This window comes from Gigantopelta aegis, chromosome 8 (assembly GCF_016097555.1).
Source record: "Gigantopelta aegis isolate Gae_Host chromosome 8, Gae_host_genome, whole genome shotgun sequence".
NCBI classification, from domain to species: domain Eukaryota; kingdom Metazoa; phylum Mollusca; class Gastropoda; order Neomphalida; family Peltospiridae; genus Gigantopelta; species Gigantopelta aegis.
This window is the reverse complement of record NC_054706.1, coordinates 17,432,685-17,455,891: the sequence shown is the minus strand read 5'-3', so window position 1 is coordinate 17,455,891 and position 23,207 is coordinate 17,432,685. Positions and strand designations below refer to the sequence as shown.

General features: G+C 36.5%; 2 protein-coding genes across 4 annotated transcripts in view; one reads left to right on the top strand and one right to left on the bottom strand.

The window, feature by feature from the left end:
• Positions 1–2,066: 2,066 nt before the first annotated feature.
• On the bottom strand, positions 2,067–3,184 carry LOC121379516. Its single transcript, XM_041508161.1, has 3 exons — positions 2,818–3,184; positions 2,163–2,587; positions 2,067–2,126 (listed from the first exon to the last, which is right to left on the bottom strand). The coding sequence occupies exons 1-3, from the start codon at positions 3,182–3,184 to the stop codon at positions 2,067–2,069; spliced, it is 852 nt and encodes a 283-aa protein (XP_041364095.1).
• Positions 3,185–10,298: 7,114 nt separating this feature from the next.
• LOC121378372 (regulator of G-protein signaling 7-like) overlaps positions 10,299–23,207 on the top strand; it is a 114,129-nt gene continuing 101,220 nt past the window's right edge. For all 3 annotated transcript variants that reach the window (XM_041506513.1, XM_041506512.1, XM_041506511.1), the window contains exon 1: positions 10,299–10,479. In XM_041506513.1, the coding sequence (XP_041362447.1) occupies positions 10,411–10,479 (69 nt within the window). In that variant the 5' untranslated portion in view covers positions 10,299–10,410. The remainder of the gene's footprint in view (positions 10,480–23,207) is intronic.

Genomic DNA, 23,207 nt, shown 5'->3' with positions numbered 1-23,207 from the left:
CAAGATGACTGGAACGAAGCGGTTGCGAACAAGCTTGATTCTGTTAAGCAAGTCCTGAGATAGTGGTAGACCTCCTTCAGGCGGTGTAGGAAGGATTAGGTGGTTTTGTGTCAAGCCTGCATCGGTCATACGCATTTGACACATTCATTTATTTTAAAGAAGGATCCTCCTCCTCAGTGTTCATCTGGGGCCGTATGCATGACGACCGTATAACTATTTTAACCGCGTTTAATTTCTAACCAGCGTATAAAAACTGAAATTTCCTATGCATGAAGCACGGTTAGGACTAACCGGAGGTCTTAAACGCGAATAAAGTTACACACAATTTTTTGTGCGTTTAAGTATCTTAACCGCGTATAAGTCAGAAAACAACATGCCTGCTGTCATTCTTCAGCGTTATCGAGAACGCCGATTACTGGGGAGAAACAGAATATTTAGGGACCGAACTCATCCGTTTGATGTTTTTGACGATGATGTCATATTTGCCAAGTTTAGATTTAGAAGACAGGAAATTCTAGCAATCACAGATGACATCAGCGTCGATATTCTATTATCTAAACGGATGGGTTCATTGACCCCTCTTCTGCAAGTGCTAATTACACTTAGATACTTTGCCAGTGGCAGTTTCCAAGACGTTTGTGGGGAGCTTATAGGAGTTGACCAGTCAACCGTAAGCCGAACTGTGACAAGAGTCACCGACGTCTTGCTACGTCAGGTACCAAACCATGTTCGATTACCCAATGGAAAAAACACAAGATGCCATAAAAACTAAATTTTATGACATGAGTGGATTTCCAAATGTGGTTGGATGCATCGATGGGACTCAAGTACAAATACAAGCTCCTACGCAGAATGAACATGAATTTGTTAACAGGAAAGGCTACCATTCCATCAATGTTCAGGTAAGATGATTTATGTATTATAAATATATATTTCATGAATATGTATGTATGTATATAGGTATGTAGGTATGTAGGTATGTGTGTAGGTCGGTAGGTATGTGCATGTGTATATAGGTATGTATGTATGTAGGTAGGTATGTAGGTAGGTATTTAAGGATTAGCTTTCGGTAAGGTGCATGGGTGGGTATATATTGATAAGTATATGGTAATGTGCTGGCTGGATTATAAAGTGTTTATGTTGATTTATGATTGAAATATCTTTTGTATGCACTTGTAAATTATTTCAAATGCATAAACAGTTAATATTTGTTTTAAAGCTGATGTGTGACGCAGACCTCATATTCATCAACTGTATTGCGAAATGGCCTGGAAGTGTACATGATTCAAGAATACTACGAGAGTCATCTTTATTCGAAGATTTTGAGAACAAAAGGCAGCCTATGAGAGGAATCATCTTAGAAAACAGTGGCTATATGTTGCGTGACTGGTTGTTAACTCCGATTTCTAATCCCACTACACGTCAAGAGAGAAACTACAACTTCAGTCATAGTTCAACACGTACAGCTATCGAACGGGCCATAGGAGTTTTGAAGAGGAGATGGCACTGTCTTCGCAGACTTCGTTTGACTCCTGCCAAGGCATGTAAAGTTATTGCAGTATGTGTTATGCTAAGTAACCGTGCCAGAAGGCTCAACTTAGATGTCCCAGACACAGACAGTGACAGTGACGATGAACCTGACTATGAACAAGCTTCAGATGCCCACATGGAGGAAGTCCTACCTGTAAACAACCCAATAATAGAACGTGCCAGGCTTGCTGCTGGAAAAACTGCCAGAGAGAGATTAATCAACAATTATTTTCACTGAAAGTCCATCGTGTTAAATAAACATTACATTATTAATTGAATATTACTTTGCTTCCTTGTGCTTAATAAAGTGACCACGAAACAACATAAATATTTGCTTTCTTTATTACGTATTACAATTACAAAATAAACGTAAACAATAACTTTGCCTAAGTAAAACGTAAAAACCATACTTGTTCATAGCATGTTGTTCATTAATAATGTAGGTGTAATAAGGAACTACAAAACTAGTTCATTCAGGGTATTCATACAAATATCCCTATTATTAAATGAATTTATTGCAGTTTTCATTACAAAATTTAATTATGTAACTCGTCTTCCTTTCCAATTTTTTTAAGTTTTTTAATTTCTAACAAAATCTTTTTGTTTTTGTTATTGAAAAAAATGGTCATGGCCTTGTTTTTTTCTATCTCACTTTTGAGATATTCTTCAAAGAGATCATTCTCATGATCATCTAGCCCTTTCTCCACCAAGGACTTTCTTTTTATTTTTCTATTTTGGGCCTTTGATTTCGTTATTAATATTTTGTCAAGTGTTGGTGAAGCTGATTGTTTTGCTTCAAATGTTTTACTTTCATTTACAATAGCAACTGCTATATTATCATCGTCCTGACATAGTGTTGTGTCTATATTTAAAAGCGATGTTAAAGTGAGAGATGAAGGTGTTGGACCAGAGATAGTTTGGACGGATGTCAAATCCTCAGGGTATTCCTTTGAGCAATCTGGCGTGGGTTCCGAGGAAACCACACACGTATTTTCAGTGTTATTCTTGCACTCGACTGCTTGTGTTTGTGGGTTTTCATAAGTGTCTGTTCCTTGCACTGAAAAGAAATAAATTATACCTAATATTATTTATTTTTGTAATAATCATTATTACGTATTGATTGAATAAAATTCATTGCCATAAAATTTAAAAGAAATTATAAAATGAAATGGTGTTTTGTTAAAAATAAAATATTAATGTGAGTTTGGTTTTACTTTTTAAATGTGTTAGAAAATAGTTGTTTTTTTGTTTTTCTTGCACAATACAAGAAAATAATGTAAATTACACTAGGATTCTCTATTCCAGTGTAGAGGTTTGAATTTTCTCCAATTATGGTCACGATGATGTCCTCGTATGGCACTGGTTTATCTGGTGGTCCACCTCCCGTTTTCGTCTGTCTTTTCTGCTTGTTTAGGACGGCCCCTTTCAACGATCTCCATTTTTCTTTCGCCTCTTGTGGTGTACGTTCTGCCACGCCGCATGCACTGATTTTTGCAGTTATTCTTTTCCAAATATCCCCCTTTAACCTGTTTGTGACAGTTTGGTTGTTGGCCATAAACAATGTTTTATGATCAACACTTATTTCTTCTAATAGCACTCTTATTTCAGTATCTGTAAAATTCGCTTTCCTATGTCTCTTGGCTTGATTTTCCATTATTGAACAGCATACAAGCACTGAATGGTACTACTAGTAAGGGACGACAGTTACATTTAAGCCCATCCCTCATTGCACGTGCATGAATACCGCATGAGTGTTCCGAGAGTATTGAGACAATGAAAGAAAAAGCTATGTATCGTAAGGTATTGTTTGTACATTTGTATAAATAGAAAGCCCTACATTTTGTTACAATATAGGCCTAGTAATGAATTAATTTTAAACTTATGTAAGCTATTATTTAATTAAAAAAACAATACACGTTTATACATCATTAATTTTACCCAAACATTTGTAAAAATGTGGGGTTAGACTAAACTGTTTAATATGGAGTGAGCGGTATGAGTGGGTACAATGTAACTACTTAATGGTGGAAAAGGTACGTACTGACTATGAATAGCATGATTATAATATGTAAAATCATATAATACCTAACCTGTTTAGCTGTGTAGAGTACCCCCTTAAAATGGCCAAACCATCGCATCACCCCACCCCACCCCGTTCCACCCCACCCCGAGTTACACATGGTTCTGAATAAATATTTGATATAATTTAGAAGGCCACCAATTATTTCACCTTTTTTTTAATCGAGAGGCAACACATAAAACCCTTACAGATGACATCGACATAATCATCGAACTCCGACATTTCCAATTTTCCAATTTTATACGCGGTTAGCTAGCGGCGACCATAGTCATGACTTGTGCATACTAAAATGTAGGTAAAGTTACACGCAAATAACTATACGCGTTTAGAGAGTTAAACGCGTTTATATTTATACGGTCGTCATGCATATGGGCCCTGAAGCCGACGAGAAACAATATATTTGGCAACAGAAATGTTTTGGAATCATTTAAATTCCACACAGAATTGATTTTGAAGTTCTAAAACATTTTGATTTCTATACAAATTTTAAAAGTATATTCCCTTGATATTTGTATTGTATTCTATTGTACGTTTCCCATAGCTCTTTACACTGTGTTTTACACCATTATACACGTTTGATTTTTAATATAAATAATTATTTTGTAATACACAGTGTACTTACCTTTGTTTGTCACCCATTTGTCGATCTCTATTTTTGAGCTGGGGTGTCATTCATCCATCCATCCATCCATCCATTCATTCTGTCTCTCTCCCTCTTCTTCCTCTCTCTCTCCCTCTTTTTTCTCTCCTCTTTTTTCTCTCTCCTTCTTTTTTCTCTCTCCCTCCGTCCTCTCTCTTCTCTCTCTCTCTCTCTCTCTCTCTCTCTCTCTCTCTCTCTCTCTCTCTCTCTCTCTCTCTCTCTCTCTCTCTCTCTCTCTCTCTCTCTCTCGCAGTAGTTATACGGGGAAGTAACTCTTGTTATATTACTCGGACGTTAATATAGTTAACTGCAAATAAAATAAAGAATTCATGTCTATACAGTATTCAGTAAAGTTTTCAACCAGTTTTGTATAAAATACAAATATTAGAGATGGATCACACTTGGTTGTTACAGTCACAATATTATCTACATGTAGTAATTTGCCATAATAGGCCAACAGGCGCAGGGTTTTAAATTGTGGCGGGTTCAAGTAACGATCCGCTATAAAAACGTTTTTGTTTTAAATTAAAAATTGATTCCATTAGGGTTGGGTTTCGACCCCCGAAACCCACCTCCTACACATGCGTTTGTCATTTACGTGATCAGGACCGTGACAACGATATGAGTGCTGTGTGTGTGTGTGGGGGGGGGGGGGGGGCACAATCCCAAGTGAACGTGACATGATCTTTAGGGGGAGGCACAAGCCAGATTTGTTATCTTTCGGCTATAATGAATAAGGCAAACAGAAATTAACCTGTACATTTTCGTTCTCATTTAAGGGGTACCCACCGATCCCCCCCCACACACACACACACACACACACACACACACACACACACACATACACACACACACACACACACACAGCGCACACACACACCTCCGCCCTCGACTCCCGGTTCCTACGGGTCTGGTTATGTTAGTTTCAACATTTACATGTGACATTTCACTTCTTGTCTCCCCCCCCCCCCCAGGTCTCTTTACCCAGTGTTTTTATTTTAATTTATTTTATTGCAGTGGCTGTGAATCATTTATTTATTCATTCAATGCTCTCATGTTTAACACAGAATGACCCATTCATCAGGCCCGTAGCCAGCATTTTGAGTGGGAGGGTTCGACTAGGTATCTGCTGGAGCCTTTTGGATATGAAGTTACTTGAAGGCGCGAAGCGCCCGAGCTTTGTATGGGGTTCTAGGGGCATGTTCCCATGGAAAGTTTAAAATCTCTGAAAGCCTAAAACGCGTTTTCCTGGTATCTGGCACTTTAAAAAATATATTTTAAAACAACGATTTTCGATTATTTTACAGATTGTATTTTTGTTATTAAGGCCATTTTTTTTTTTTTTTTTCAAAATGATGAAATTCTTTCACACAACAGGAGTTGGGGGTATTAACCCGAGGTATATTTTAAATGTTTTTGGCAATTGCTTATTATATATAACCTTAGTAAGAGAAAAGGTGCGTGTACCTCAGAACTGTGATCAGTTCCTTTAATAATGAACATATTTGTCATAAACGAAACACATTACGTTCTTAAAAATAGTATTTTAATCAAGAATCACCGCCAACACATGCAGTCCCTGCTATGAGTGCAGATGCAGTCCTCAAACGTTTTCAGCAAAAGGTATTGCATGTCATTTCATTTGTGTCACTGATGTGTCAAATCATTAAAGTGGCATGTACATGTTGATCTTTAAACATCTTTAAATACTTGGAAATATCATGCATGATAAAGCAACTTCTATGCCAAAATGATAGAATAATATTGCTTAATATATATGGAAGCCAGTGTCGATTTGAATCTCTATATAAAGATAAGGAGTTTTCGACAGGAGCTACTTTTCCATCAACTAAGTCAAATCAATCAATTAGCTCATTTTCAATTTTGATGAATCATTCTAAATTATGCGTCAAAATTACTTTAAAAAAATTACGCAGCATTTTCTAAATAGCACATGCCAGCACGGGCGACCCACTCCCCCCCCCCCCCCACCCCACCCCAAACCTTTCCCCCGTCTTGGGCGGAGGAGCCGACAAAAGTCTACAGCTGCGCCCATGACAGGCGTATCCTACAATAGCTTGTTCTGAATGTGCACGTTAAAACCTATAACCTAACAGGATAACTTTCTATTGTTAACCTCTCATTTCTTTGGTTCGTAAAACAATGGAAGGTGAACTGGTGTCATTGTCGTGTAATTATCGAATGCTACGAAGCCATCAATATATTAGAAAGTACAATTAAACATGTTTGCTGTACATGTAGGTTCCTTTGGGGTTTTTTTTATTTTGTCAGATTAGTTAGAATTTTTTTATCACGTACATTTCAGCTTTGGTAAGGGGAGTGCTAAACGACGATAACAAGCAAATATTGTGTTATTGCGGAGTTGTTAAAGTTACAATCAAGTATTTGTGAAATATTAAAAAAAGAAAAAAAAGTGGACCTCAGCTTTAGCGGGAGGTTTTATGTTAAAAAGTAAGTGGGTTTTTTTTATTGTTTTATTTTTGTTTTGTTTGTTTGTTTGTTTTTGTTTGTTTGTTGCTGTTGATTTTTGTTTGTGTTTTTGTTTTGTTTTTTGGCTGGGTTTTTTTTCGCGAATGATTAATGAATTATACTCGCTCATCGTCTGATATAAATAATTAAATGGTCCGCCCAAAATAGTTTGTTAATTACTGTCTTCAAACATCGACAGACATTTTGTGCCAGGAATTATTTTCTAGGATGGTAGGATTGGATTAACGACTCGCAAAACGTTTAGCGCGATGATGCTCTTCTGCGGGAGTCTCTCGTTTGAATATAAATGAAATACAATTATACTAAACTACCCATAGCAGAAAGGAAATGTTTTTATTTAACGACACACTCAACACATTTTATTGACGGTTATATGGCGTCGGACATATGGTTAAGAACCACACAGATATTGAGAGAGGAAACCCGCTGTCGCCACTTCGTGGGCTACTCTTTTCGATTAACAGCAAGGGATATTTTATATACACCATCCCATAGACAGAATAGCACATTCCACGGTCTTTGATGTACCAGTCGTGGTGCACTGGCTGGAGCGAGAAATAGCCCACTGGACCCACTGACGGGGATCGATCCTAAACCGACCGCGCATGAAGCGAGCGCTATACTACTGGGCTACGTCTCACCCCTACCCATAGCAGAATGCATCAGAACCTACTCCGAACTCCAGTTACTTACTTACTTACTTACTTACTTACTTACTTACTACTTACTTACATACTTAATTATAAATATTTGACGTGCCTATAGCCAATTAAGGTTCAAGCACGCTGTCCTGGGGACACAGTCCAGCAGTCTGGACTGTCTCAAGGACTCCAGTTTAGGATCATACATTGTGGAAGGAATGGTTAAACGTTAACGTTTAAGTTTGATTTGTTTAATGACACCACTAGAGCACATTGATTTATTAATCATCGGTAACTGGATGTCAAACATTTGGTAATTTTGAGTCGTAATCTTCAGAGGAAACCCGCTACATTTTTCCATTAGCAGCAAGGGATCTTTTATATGCATTTTCCCCCAGACAGGACAGTACATACCACTACCGTCGATATATCAGCTGCGGAGTACTGATTGGGACGTAAAAGGAAAACAACCAGATAAATGATCCACCGAGGAGGTTCGATCCTGCGATCAAAGCACATAAGCAAGCCCTCTACCGACTGCGCTAGGGTCTGCCCCCAAGAAGGGATGGAGGCAAGCGCAGTTGTCCCCCCTTCTAAAAAAAACCCCTTCTAAAAAAAACCCACTTCAAGACCTTGTGGAGGCAGCGTCTGCAGACAGGGCCTAAAAGGAATGGCATCTACCAGCTGGACAGGGCACAACAGGTCACCATCTTCAGACTCAGAACAGGACATTGTCAGCTCCTCTCGCATCTCTTCAGGCAAAAAATCTCTCACACGGACGAGTGCCCGTGTGGCACTGGTCCACAGACGCCAGCCCGTATTCTCAAATCCTGTCCCACCTTCGACATCCTGCGACAGCAAACGTGGCCCAGTGCAGTGGACCTGAGGGAGAAGCTGTGGGGAACGGCGACGTCGCAAAGGCAGACGGCGGTATACTGGACTACCCATCTGACATGGGTGGGATAGCAGAAAAAGAAGTCTAGCTGAAGACAATCACCCTATCACCATATTACTATAACCCGGTTCTTTTGTTTGTTTGTTTCTTTCTTGTTTGTTTGTTTGTTTGTTTGTTTGTTTGTTTCTTTCTTTCTTTCTTTCTTTCTTGTTTGTTTGTTTCGTTTCTTTCTTTCTTGTTTTTTACTTGCCCCTTTCCCCCCCCCCCCCCCCCACTATATTTATTTAGGTTAAATATGACCCATGAACATTAAAAAAAACAGGGGCGTATGCATGATTTGTCCACGAGGGATGCAGCGTTTAAAAAGGGTACCTATAGTATTGAGGGAGAGGTGCAACTTTTGAAAAGGGCACTTAAAATATTCAAAAGTTAACTAACATGCATTATATACTATTCTCCCTCCAAAGTCCAAATACCATGCCGTTAAAACTATATGTCCCCCACTAAATACAAATAAATTAATTGTATCTTTGCAATGGATTTCTCGGGGCATTTCGAATTTCGACGCGGTGCACACACCCAACACCATTCTTTTGGATCCGCGCCTGAAAATGAAAAAGAAAATCAAAGAGATTTGTTTCTCATTCGGAATCGATATGCAAATGTTCAGTCATAAAACCGGCGCTCTAATTTCTGTTGCACACTTGTATGGGGATAATGGGGGTACTTAATTACCCGAGAGTCAGATAAATGCCCTTAAACATAATCAAGTACAGGCATTATAATAGTTCCTACAGTTTGCAATCTTGTTTTTACGAAGACATTTTTATAACACGGCAGTGTATAATTGTTGGCCATTCATTTCTTTTGTCCTAATTCATTTGTAGTTTTCTTTCAGATTTGCCAAGCGGACTACTAATTTGACTGGGTCAGAAAGCAAGGCACATAAAAGTCCGTTTTTACGACACTTTTGCATATTGTTAATCAGCGACAATTAGACATAAAATGTCGTAAAATGTGCCAGGCGGATAATTGCGAACGCTCGCTTGACTGATTTCTGCGCCTAACATGAGATGAAGGTGAACACAAAAACGATGGTACGAGCACCACGTAACCAGAGGGAGTTGGAGGGTGGAGGTAGGGGTGGGAAGCATTGTGCCATACCCTCACCCAATCACATTATATATATATTCAAACAATATTTTATTTTCATATGGATTCTAACAACAAACTCTATATAACCTACTACTTTTTTTTAACGTTGTTTGCTATACCCCCACCCTCCTAAGAATATACATTTTTGTGAAGACAGAACAGCATGACCTATGTTAAGGTAATTGTGTATTAAGAAGACCTTTGTATGTATGTATGTATGTATGTATGTATGTATGTATGTATGTATGTATGTATGTATGTATGTATGTATAATATATATACATACAATGCAAAATATATACACTGTGCAGATTGTGTGTGTATGTGTGTGTGTGTGTGTGTGTGTGTGTGTGTCTTTCTCTCTACATGTTATGTAGAAATGGGCCTCAGATCTTATCATATAAAACATCCCTTGCAAGCAATGGGAAAATATAGCGGGTTTCCTCTCTAAGACTATAATATTTCAAAATTACCAAATGTATGACATCCAATTGCCGACGATTACTAAATCAGTGTGCTCTAGTGGTATTGTTAAAACAAATTTGAATTAAAATGTAACAGGATTTAAAAAAAAATGTTTTAAATAAATAAAACAAGAACAAGAAAACTATTACTAGCCTATTTTCTCCTGTGATTTATACACCTGTGATGTGAACAGGAAATAATAATGAAGTGATGGGTTAATAAGTGAAAAAAAATATTAATTACTGGCAAACGAGTGTGTATCTGCTTGCGTCATCGGGATTCCCATAATGGTGAACAGCAGGCGACCTTTACATCACAGAGTGAAGTATAAATTAGTTGTCCAGACAATCGTATTTACGTCAATGCTGTAAGCGGCACAAGCATACAGCCAGAGGCTTCCGCAATGTCAGGACGGAACGGATATAAACAGGATAAAGTTGCCTTTTTTGTTAAAAGAAGTCTTCAGTAATGCTTCATATTGCATCAGACAAGAATGACCATCAGTTCAGAAACCATGGACATGGACCAAAACCACAAACAAAAACCCATGGTTTATCAGAAGGTGAGAGACACTGATCACATTGACGATCGCTGGTAGAGGCCCCCACAGGGTTAAATGGGGCTCGTTTTGGGTGGTTGTAATGTTGTTGGCAAGTCATTTTATACCAGATATTTACAATTTTTGCACCAGATTTGTCCATTTTTGTATTATAATCACTGATTAACTTGGTAGGGGAAAAAAAGAATGTGTTATTGAAATTATGAAATTAATTTATGTAAAATTATAATTTTTTCTGCACATTGCACCATTAAAATTATTCTGTAACTGTCTGTAATATACACCTCTATGTATTATTATAATCATAATCCATTGATTTGTGACAGTTTACACTCCATATTTGTGGAGGAAACCACAGAAATTTCCAACAGAAATTGTCCAAGTAATAGTTATACACCTATAGGCCTATACATGTATGTAAATTCAACATACCCACTCATGGTAGGTTTATTACAGCTGCATATTTCATTTGTGTGCATTTTGCATAGAATCATGCTTGAACAACCTACATGTATTTGCCGCTTTTGCCAAATTGGTACAGTACTGAAAGATTTTGCTTTTCTCTGCACTCATTCCAGTCAACAACCTCAGCCATTTTCTCAGTTTTTTACTAGTAATTTACATGAAATTTTACATTAAGCTTTCTTGTGTATATTATAACTGTACATAGCAATATTCACCTAAATATGCTTCTAAATTTGAACAATTTATTTAACAATGTCAAGTAGAACATATTTTCTTTTTTGGTTTTATTTATTGTAGCCACTTATTGTAAAACTTAAATATTATTTTGAGTTATTTATAACCAGGTGTGGGACGTAGCCCAGTGGTAAAGTGCCCGCTTGCGGTGCGGTCAATCTAGGATCAATCCCCGTTAGTGGGCCCATTGTCCTATTTCTTGTTTCAGTCCGTGCACTACAACTGGCATATTAAACTTAAAGATATGTGCTATTCTGTTTGGAATAGTGCATATAAAAGATCCCTTGCTCATAATCAGTGCTTTAGATCTCACTAATTTGGGCACAACGGGGACTTTTGTCTTTTTTGAATGCAGGAAGATCATTTTATAGTTCAGTACTGTCATTAACAGCTGCTTTAGAGTTAACAATATTCAGAAATGCATTTCAAGTTATTTTAAAATCTAATTAAACTTAACATTTTAGTGGTTTTGAGGTAAAATATTTTGAGGTCAGCATGTGTGTACTTAATTTGGTCATGATTATTTTGGGCATAATGTTTATCGTCTTGACTTTGATGCAATCTAGGCTGCTAATGGAAAAATATAGCCGGTTTCCTCTCTAAGACGAAATTGTTTTACATCAATAGCCGATGATTAATAAATCAATGTGCTCTAATGAATGAATGAATGTTTAACAACACCCCAGCACAAAAAACACATCGGCTATTGGGTGTCAAACTATGGTAATGCAAATAAATAAAGTGATGATCAACATCAGTATAAAAATTCAAGGTTTAAACAAAAACAGTGTAAACAACAGTGTAAAGAACTGTGCAAAAACACAAATATCACAGAATTTTACGGATACTGAATTTTACTCAAAACTTAAATTTTGTGCTGTATTGGCCATTCTCAAAGAAAATGTTACACCCCTGCACCACAGTGAGGTTACAGCAGGGGCAATGTGTTCTAGTGGTGTTGTTAAACAAAAAAAACTTGCTCCAGTGCTCCACGACTTGCATATTAAAGAACATGATACATACATACATGTACAGGGGGTGGGACGTAGCCCAGTAGTAAAGTGCTTGGTTGATGTGCAGTCATTTAGGATCGATCTTGTTCCAGCCAGTGCTCCACAACTGGTGTAACAAAGGCCGTGATATGCACTATCCTGTCTGTGGGATGGTGCATATAAAAGATCCCTTGAGCACTGCTAATTGAAAAGAGTAGCCAATGAAGTGGCAACAGCGTGTTTCCCCTCTCTATATCTGTGTGGTCCTTAACCATATGTCTGATGTTATATAATTGCATATAAAATGTGTTGAGCATGTCATTAAATAAAACATTTCCTTCCTTGATACGTGTACACGTATGTATATATGTACAATTCTGTCCGTGTGATATGGCCATTTTGTATGACTGTTTTTCTTCTTTTTTGTTCCTACATGTATGTATATGTACCCACATTAAACAGTAGTTGATAATCAATTTTTAATTGACTAGAAATATCTGTAATCAAATTTAAAAAAAAAAAATGTTCCATGCCCACCACTCACAAAATGCATTTTTAATTAAACCAAGGAAAGAAAGAAGTGTTTTATTTAACGAGGCACTCAACACATTTTATTTACGGTTATATGGTGTCAGACATATGGTTAAGGACCACACAGATTTGTTTTTTTTTAGGAAACCCGCTGTCACCACATAGGCTACTCTTTTATGACAGGCAGCAAGGGATCTTTTATTTGCACTTCCCACAGGCAGGATAGCACAAACCATGGCCTTTGTTGAACCAGTTATGGATCACTGGTCGGTACAAGTGGTTTACACCTACCCATTGAGCCTTGCAGAGCACTCACTCAGGGTTTGGAGTCGGTATTTGGATTAAAAATCCCATACCTCGACTGGGATCCGATCCCAGTACCTACCAGCCTGTAGACCGATGGCCTAACCACTACGCCACCGAGGCCGGTTTAAACCAAGGATGCATGAGAAAAAGCAGTTGAGGCAGAACCACCAAGCATAAAAAAAATACTGTACCTCAGCCCCACCTCAACCCCCACCCAACCCAATGTTATTAACCCAGAAACAGCCCTTCTCAAATACATGTATACTCAGCATTTGGGTTCATGTGTTATTTGAATGTTTATTAAAAATAATTTAATAATATTAATTTAATACATAACTATAAATACATAATTAATAAAACAAGATACAGTATTTTATGCAAAAGAACTGTGCAAACCTTCAGATAATAATTTTAATTTCAGTGCAAGTTTGAGACAGTTTATTGATTAATTTAACATACATTGGAACCAAACAATTGTTTACCTACATGTAGATTTTTACCACATGAACTGATTTCCAGTTACCTAGATTTTAAAATATTGTTCCCACTTAAAAATAACCATGATGCCTGATTAGTTCAAATTTTGTAGTGTTGATAATGATATCAAAATGCATGTATTGTGATCTCATATATAAAGCAGTAATAATGTATAGAAAATATTACCAAATGTCTGTGGAAATTGAAGGTTGCATACCACCATTTATTTTGCATGCATTTCAATACATTTTTTATATTGGATGATATTCTGTGAAAAATAAGACAGTGTCAAAACGGCTATGTGACTGCTGGTTTTAGGAAGTATATTAGCACTGTAATGTCCATGCAAACAAAAATCAACATACATGTTAGTGTAGATTGACCATAGAAAGTTTTGAGTTGTCTACCTTTATACCAGAGCACGCCTTCACATAAGTGGTAGCATACCACTTGCATAGTTGATATCTAAATATTAAAAAATCACAAATATATATATATATATTCAAACCAATGGGTTATTTAAATCCTGAAAATTGTAATTATCAACAAAAAAAATTTAAAAGATATTTCAGTATTTAAATTAAAAAAAAAAAACCTAATGAAGAACTAGACTATATTCAGCTGTTAAAACAAGTACATGAAACTTAGTAAGGACATAACAAGTAAACACATAACAAATGGTGGTATTGTGCCTGAAACCAAATGCACTAGTATTCTCATTGCATTTCGGTTACAAGCAATTAATTAAAAAAAAAAAGTGGACATGTTGATTTCATCATCATGTTTACAATTTAATAGGAGGATTTTGTGTATTACTTCTTAAGACATTCATTTTAACTTGATGAGCAAAAGATTTGCAATGAAAACACCATTGATTCTGAGCTTGAATTAGTTTTCCAACTAAATGTTTGTGATATTTACAAAGTGTTGTGAGGGCCACCGAGGACATCTTGATCTTGCTCTGTTCGTCTCTCATTCAGTCTAAGGCAAGCCCAGATTTTGCCAGTATTGATGAATGTTGATAATTGGTATTTGGAAGGACTTATGCACGGTCAGCTCCTCCCTATCTGTGCCTCTTTTAGCCATCTGGATATGGGTCTCATTTTGGTGGATTTGGGGGCGGGACGTAGCCCAGTGGTAAAGCGCTCATGCTCGATGGGTGTGGGATCGATCCCCGTCGGTGGGCCCATTGGGCTATTTCTCGTTCCAGCCAGTGCACCATGACTGGTATATCAAAGGCTATGGTATGTACTACCCTGTCTGTGGGATGATGCATATAAAAGACCCCTTGCTGCTAATCGAAAAGAGTAGCCCATGAAGTGGCGACAGTGGGTATTCTCTCTCAATATCTGTGTGGTCCTTAACCATATGTCTGACACCATATAACCGTAAATAAAATGTGTTGAATGCGCCGTTAAATAAAACATTCCTTCCATTCCTTCCATTTGGTGGATTCAGAGGGTGTCACAGGGATTGTTGTTCAATATATATGTGTAATGCATGTATATACATGTACAGTGAAACCTCTCAAAACAGGACCCTCTGTAATTCGGAATTCCTTTAAAACCGGACATTTTTTATGGTCCAGATTTAAATTTCTGTGCACAAGAGAACCTCTGTAAAACGGATACCTCTTAAAACTAGACTTTACAGAAGTTTCATTGGATAATCAAAATTATATGAGCATAAGACACAAGATAATTTCATGTATCCATTTTGTAATGTATCAAGATACATGTATTTCTAAGAAATATAATGTTTTGTTAATTTCCATTAAAAAAAAGTCTTTTCTTTCTTTCTTTTTCTTTCTTTTTCTTTCTTGATATAAAGCGTATCAGTGTGATCTTGTCATATATACATGTACAAGATCAAATGCTGTTTGGTAGTTTAATATATACCATGTTGAAGAAACAAACTGTATCTAGATGTTTTCACAATATCTTCCAGTTAATGACATGCAGCCAAAGCTGACGTTAATGCAAGGACTAAATGTTTGTACAGCATTCGGTCTCACATCAAACAGTTCGTGACAAATTTGTGTTCAAACAACTAAATCACTTGTTAACAAAAGGCATTATGTGTTACTGAAAAACATCCATGTGTTATTGAAAAACATCCAATGTTATTGAAAAAGAAAATCATTTGTTATTTGGAGATACACAACCGCTAGTTTGAGTCTCAAAAAACAAAAAAACAAACCTAGAGAATAATTTTATTTTTTAACTATTTACAAAAGTTCATCCACATTAATTTTAACACTATCACTTGATATCCTTGTACATGTACAACCCAAAATGTTTCTGTCTTTCGATTTGATTTGATTTCAATTAATTTTTGTGCTTATATCCAATTACCATAAGGTCTTGAGCACATACAATTAGCAATTGTGGCTGTCTAGAACAGTGGGTTATAATGTTAATTGTTAGTGGTTAGTGAGAGAGAAGTTAGTGTCATAGCTTACTGGCCTCAGTGGTGTCGTGGTTAAGCCATCAGACATAAGGCTGGTAGGTACAGGGTTCGCAGCCCGGTACCGGCTCCCACTCAGAGCAAGTTTTAACAACTCAGTGGGTAGGTGAAAGACCGCTACACCCTCTTCTCTCTCACTAATCACTAACAACTAACCCACTGTCCTAGACAGACAACCCAGATAGCTGAGGTGTGTGCCCAGGATAGCATGCTTGAACCATAAGTGGATATAAGCACGAAAATAAGTTGAAATGAAATGTCATAGCTTTACAACTCCTGTTAAAACTCACTCTGGGTGAAATCTAAGTTATGATCTGATGTGGTACTGGGGTGCAAACCCAATACTGGTTTAACCACTACACCGCCAAGGCTGGTTGTTTCTTTGATTTTGACCTCATGTGTCAACATATAAAAAAACAAAAATTGCTGCAGTATGACATTGGGTTTTTTAGGAGTAACCTGTGGGTTGTACAGAAGCCTACGTGCTACTCTTTAGGAAAATATTTAGGGTACCAAGGCAAAGGAGGGGCACCATGGACATTGAGGATGGACCAAGAAAGATGAGGAGGACAAAAAAACCCTAAATATATCCACCTTTTGTGTGCAATCCATGCTTTAAAAAAAGAAGAAAAAAAAGCGGCATCAATTCTGGAACTTTGGTCTGACCATAGACTGAATTGTTTTTTTCAGCCTTAACTTTTATTATCCGAATTGGAAGAAAATGGAAAATATTTCACTAGCCAGCCAGACTAAAACCAACTAAAATGTACTAGTCCGCTAGTATTTCTACCACTTCTACAAAGGTTTTAATATTTCTTTCATATAGATTTACAAAATTAAAGTGACACACATCGGCATCATACTTTCAACAACCTGTGACCGGCTTTGTTTCTGGAATGTTGCGCTTGTGCAGTTCGGAACTATGAAGTCATCTGTTGTCAATACAGTACATACAGTACAATGTGTATTACGTCATCATTCTGAACCATTTGTTTGAATGGTTTGGAATTCTGACATGGCTGATGTTGATGAGTCATGGATACAATGAAGAAAAAAAAAATAAATATTATGGTCAATCAGAAAAAGACATATCGCCAATCTGACTGGTAGTTTAATTTTTTAACTCGTCCATCATAATTGGGCGAATACTTTCTGAAGATGTTTATTTTCATTCCAACCCATGTACCATGACTGATAATTGATATATCATAACAAATTTAAAACCTTGGTATGTGCTGACACGTTTCGAGGAAAATTCATATTCTGTAAACCGTGAAAATTGCATGCTTATTAATATTGCATTGTTTGCACCCAACCTCAATTTGCGAAATTTATTCGCATGCATTATTTTCACATGTATGTACTTTTTTTAGATGCCAATGGACATTCGCGAAATTTAAATGTTGCGAACATACACTAAGGTGTGTATTCATGGAAAAAACCATGTCACAATATCCTTTTCTACTAACTCAAAGAAGTACAGTAGCATGGATGACATCAGTGGGTTCTAAATAAAGTTAGAATTATCAGACATATTTGACAAGGAACTGTACATTGAATATTAAAAAATCCTACCTTTGTGACTTTATTGAATTCTTATATGGCCCTCACTTGAGGGAATGCTATCAGTTGCTTTGTTTGAGGAACAGAGACTGTTCGTCATTATTGATGATGTTCCAGTGATCGATTCATATCGGAAACTGATCGGTTGGGTTCCAGCAATTATGAAGTGCACAATTGATTGTCATGGAAAATGTTAACTGATGATTCCTATGGTCGTTATAATGAAATACAGTGGACTCTTGTCTAATCCGGCTTTAGGTGGGACTGACGAAATGTACCGGTATCAGTGTTTGAAATAAGTGCTTGTCTGTTTGTCCCGACAAGTGAAAATCTTATTTGGACAAGAAAAATATGCCTCGTGGTTGTCCAGTGGATAAGTAAAAAAATTCAGTGCAGTTTTATTTTTAGCAATCACAAACATCATCCTGAACCTTGAATAATATATACACGAAGTGCCAGGTTTTACTCGAGACTGTTATCTTGATGAGTTATCAACTCTCAAAAAAATATAGCAAGTCTGTATATTACATATGTTCTGACCATCTACCAGAGCAGAAATAAATACTATTAATTCAGTTTACACTATGACCGTAACCACTTTATAATCTCTCATACGTTTATTTTTTGCCAATAATGGGTATTAAAGGGACATTCCTGAGTTTGCTGCATTGTAAGATGTTTCCGACTAATAAAATATTTCTATGATCAAACTTACATATTAAATACATTTTCTTGTTTAGAATATCAGTGTCTGTATATTCAATGTGTTTCTGGTTGTCTTAATATTTGTAAGAAACCCAAACTGGATTCTGTCTTCAAATGATTTCATAGGTACGAAAAAATTATATTTTAGGAAATATAATTAAATTTAACCTAGTAAAAATATTAGAACGATCAGAAACACGTTTAATATACAGCCACTAATATTTTATGCAATTTTTTTTTATTTGATATGCAATTTCAATCGTTAAAAAGGCTGTCTTAGTCGACAACATATTAAAGGTTGCAGCAAACTCAGGAATGTCCCTTTAAGCAAAATAGTGGTTGATTCTATGAATCACTATCTAATGCCTCATCTGTAGGACAGCTACTTCAAAGAAGACACCTTACTGAATATTGCATCCCTCTTGCACTGCCAAAAAGAGGACTTCCACTTGGTTATTTCCATATGCAGTCATTAGGGAATAACCCAAGTCCTCACAGAACTGTTAGTAATTAATTATGTATATATAGAGTATTAACAGAGTGATGAGACATACATTTTCAATTCAAATTTAGTTGCATACCGTCTCGCAGACCTCTCCTAACACTGAATTGATATATAATCAATCACAAGAGGTGTAGGACCTTGTTCAGCAGCCAAATTACTTAATAATTGTTTGCCATTGTCCACCATGTCACCAAATACACATCCCCGTCGGTGGACACATTGGGCTATTTCTCGTTCCAGCCAGTTCTCAACAACTGGTTTAATAAAGGCCATGGTATGTTCTATCCTCTCTGTGGGATGGTGCATATAAAAGATCCCTTGCTGCTAATTGAAAAAGAGTAGCTCATGAAGTGGCGACAGTGGGTTTCCTTTCTCAATACCTGTGTGGTCCTTAACCATATGTCTGACGCCATATAACTGTAAATAAAATGTGTTGAGTGCGTCGTTAAATAAAACATTTCTTTCTTTCAATCCCAAGAGGTGTAGGACATTGTTCAGCAGCTAAATTACTTATTAATTGTTGTCTGCCATTGTCCACCATGTCACCAAATACACACACTTTTGCAATATTGAATGATAAGCCGGTGTAGAGAGAGATAACTACTATACAAAAGACTCCTTTGTTCTTGAATTTACATCCTATATCTGAGGTAGACAGAACCTGGATTAGGCAGAGTTTAAAACGCAATAAATTAAATTAACTGTCTGGATAGAACTTCTGATGGTGTTATGGTTTAGACTGTAATCTAGATTACACAGAAAGAAAGAAACACATTTTATTTACGGTTATATGGCGTCAGACATATGGTTAAGGACCACACAGATTTTGAGAGGATGCTGGTTTGGAAGCATCCACTGTATGTGTAAAATCTGCTGCTAACTTTTGTCTCTTAATTTAATATATCTGGTCATTCAAATAAGTCGAAAACGGTTGTTTAAATTATCAGGAAATTACCACATGTCAAGAAAGTCGAGAATGATACTTAAACATTTTCTACAAATTGTTTTGAATTAAAAACATGGACAAAAACACCACCACCTAAATTTTGATGTCAAAGTGTGTTCTGTTTAAATATAAATTACACACAGTATCAGTACAATGAGAATGAATAACAAAATGTCAGCTTGTTTGTTAAAGAATTTTAAGGATTATAAGCTTCATAAATTAAGTGGCATAACCTATGTTACCACTATCAGCACTGGCGTAGGAAGTGGGGGGGGGGGGGGAGAGAGACGGGGGGCACTTTTCCAATATTTTGCATTTATATTTGCTTTATAATGGTGTAAAAGTGTGTAAGTATAAAAGTGTGCCCCCCCCCCCCCCCCCCCCCCCACACACACACACTTTTTGGCACCTTCCTACGCTCATGACCAGGCTAGTAATTTATGTTAACATACACACAGGTTATCAGTAATTTTGTTTATTCCGATTTCTGCATACATGTGACTATACACAGGATTGGAAGAAGGATAGTGTAATCTTTATTATGTTAAGAAATATCCCTCTCCCAGTATAATATTTTGCTTGAGTTGTTTGCTTGTTCGATCTAATCCTTCAGCTTGTAACCACCCTACAATCTGACAGGCGGGGATAACATAATCTTGCTATCCCAGAGCATTCTGCCTCAGTTGTTTGCTTGTTTGAAGTAATCTTTAGTCGTGTAAGCACTCCATAATTAGACCTGTGATTGTTGCCGTCTCGGTCCTGGGCTCATCCATTACCTTCAAGATCAATTAGCGAAATCCGTTTATGATGTTTGGATAGCGGTGTGAGCCATATTGCAAATCTGCTGTCTGCAAATTGCCCAAAGGACAACAGAATTAGATAGGATTGTGAATTATGTATGCCTATCGATGTGCTGTGTGTACACCTCAGGTTAACTGTTTCCTTGTACCGATAAAATGGTTGCAGTCCAAAGCTGCCAGGAGAGGGAATGAAAAAGAAAAAAAAAATTTAATCAATTTTTAACCCAACTGACAATCTCAATAAGTGTCATAATTGATTATTCACTTCTTTGCACACACTGTCTTGCAGTCGGGCTAATGAACTCTCAGTCTGTCTCGGCGGCAAATATCCAGTTGTGCATGTAAAACTACGCAAACTGCGTCTTCAGTTTCTTCTTGCTCTGCTTCTCCAGTGTCTTATCCTCATTGCTTTCTTAACATTGTTTTCACAGTTAGTCTTTGAGAGAGAGAGTTAGTGACAGACAGACAGACAGGGAGGGAGGGAGGAAAGAAGGGATTAAATCTGTCTTACCCTCATTGCTTTCTTTAGAACGGTTTCAGTGTTATGCTTAGAGAGAAAGAGGGGTGGGGGACGGACAGTCTGCCTTACCCAAATTGATTTTTTTTAGATCAGTTTGAATGGGGTTTTTTTTAGAGAGGGAGAGTGACGAGAGATACAGTGTGAGAGAGAGAGAGAGAAATACATGAATGAATGAGTGAAATTAAGGATAACAATACAAACATTCTTAATTAAGTTTTAAACTTTTGTTAAAGATTATGCGTGGTTGTAATAATTTATTTATTATCTGATTGTGGATATATGAAAAATGAAAATAATTTTTTTTTCAGTGATTTGTTAAAGCCACCAGACACCTGATACACAGAGGGAGTCAATATCACTCAACCTAGCAATGTCCCAGATGCCTATGCATGAAATATATGTACGGAAGCAAATTTTGGCTTTAAGCTGTAGCTCACCATGTGTGTTTTTAAGTTAAAGCTACTACTACAGATTCCCACCCTGGAACGAGCCCCTGGCAATGTCAGAGGTCGGATCCGGGATGGACGTGGCTGAACCTAATTTTGGATAGGGGCACATAAAGAGTTCCCATACCTATACTACTACAGTGAAACCCCAATGAACCTGTGCATGAAATATGTGAAATCTTGGCTTTAAGCTGTAGATCACCATACATAAAGAAATGTTTGTTTTTAGGCTACAGCTGCTAGTACAATGAAACCCTCAGAACCAGTCCCTCAATAAACTGGAATTCTGTCAAAATATTTTTAAATATCAGTATAAACCAGACTTTTGCTTGGTTTTACGGGTGTCTGGTTTAGAGGGGTTTTGCCGTGTATGTATTTGGTGTCTTATGGTTATTTTGATACTTAGTCTTGGCACTACGACTACCGTACCATACATACTATATATAGTGCGAGGGAAATTTCACTGCTGTATGGGACATATTTTATGTTACAGTGGCTCCCAAAATTCTCTTCAGAAATTAATTTGAGAACATTTCTTGAGCCTCTCTTTTACATTTTGATTAGTGAAAATAAACTGAATTTGATTACACATTTACACAAAATTTGCCGAATTAACACTTATCTATTTCGTATTCATTTTAAACCCAAGTTACTATAGACCATCATCACCATCATTTTCAAAGTAGATTTTAGATAATTTTATGTTAAGTACAATAACTAAAAATGTATCTTATTTTGAGACAGTGCTAAGTATGTGTACTAAAAAACCCCAACCCCCCCCCCCCCCCCCAACCCCACATATTTCAGTTATATGATTTTTCAGTTGGGAGCAATTTTAATATTTTTTCTTGTAATTCATGACAAAATTTATGATTAAGGTGAGATGAAAGCTATAAAAATAATTTGTTGACATGCATTTTTAAAAATAAGCCATGTTTACTATTTACATTTGTAAATCTTAGGAATAGAAATTAAAATCAAAACAAAACATGGATTTCAGAATCTGTATTTTTAAAAACAGTTGCCTAATCCCATCATATCACATGGAATTCTGTAATAACACAAATGTATTTTTGTACATTTTAAATTAAGCTCCTCCCAATTAAAAAGAGCATCATAATGATTTTAAATTTTGTTTTGTTAACCCCATAATTATGTGGCATAACATTTTACAGTTGTAACTTTACAAGTGTAAAAGAACAATGCAACTAAAATATTTCATGTGACATTTCCACAGTTGGGATGATATGAATACAAGAAAATATTTTTAAAATTAGTATCCCATTTTACATTTATATATAAAATTAGTATCCCATTTTACATTTATATTTATATTTTAAAAAACTAAACACTTGCCACAATCCCCATCATTACGTGGCATGAACATTGTATGACGTATAAATGCGAATGGCAAGTGATTACATTATAAGAAATTCTGTCATAACACAATTGGCGCAGTAAGTTCAAATCCTGCCAATTGACACTCTCTCTTTAAATATTTAAAAAATAAAAATTTTAATAAAAAAATATGTATATGATATTTTTCTTTTTTTCATAATTTGAATTTTCAAAAAAAGGACTTAACCCCCTCCACCATTACATGACAATTTTGTTTTCTTTCATAACTTATATTTAACAAAATGAGTGAGTCACCCCCGTTCTTTATATATGGCATGCCATTGTGTATAATACCCGACTGCGGCTGACCGAAGTGTTTTGGCAGGTTCGCTGGTGAGAGTGATTAGTACACATCTTGTCATGGCGGAGGTACAAGC

Coding starts and splice junctions, on each gene's coding strand:
- LOC121379516 (XM_041508161.1), bottom strand. CDS start 3,184: ATGGAAAATCAAGCCAAGAGACATAGGAAAGCGAATTTTACAGATACT. Junction 2,588..2,817: donor CACTGGAATAGAGAATCCTA/GTGTAATTTACA, acceptor ATTTCTTTTCAG/TGCAAGGAACAGACACTTAT. Junction 2,127..2,162: donor GTGAGATAGAAAAAAACAAG/GCCATGACCATT, acceptor AAAAACAAAAAG/ATTTTGTTAGAAATTAAAAA.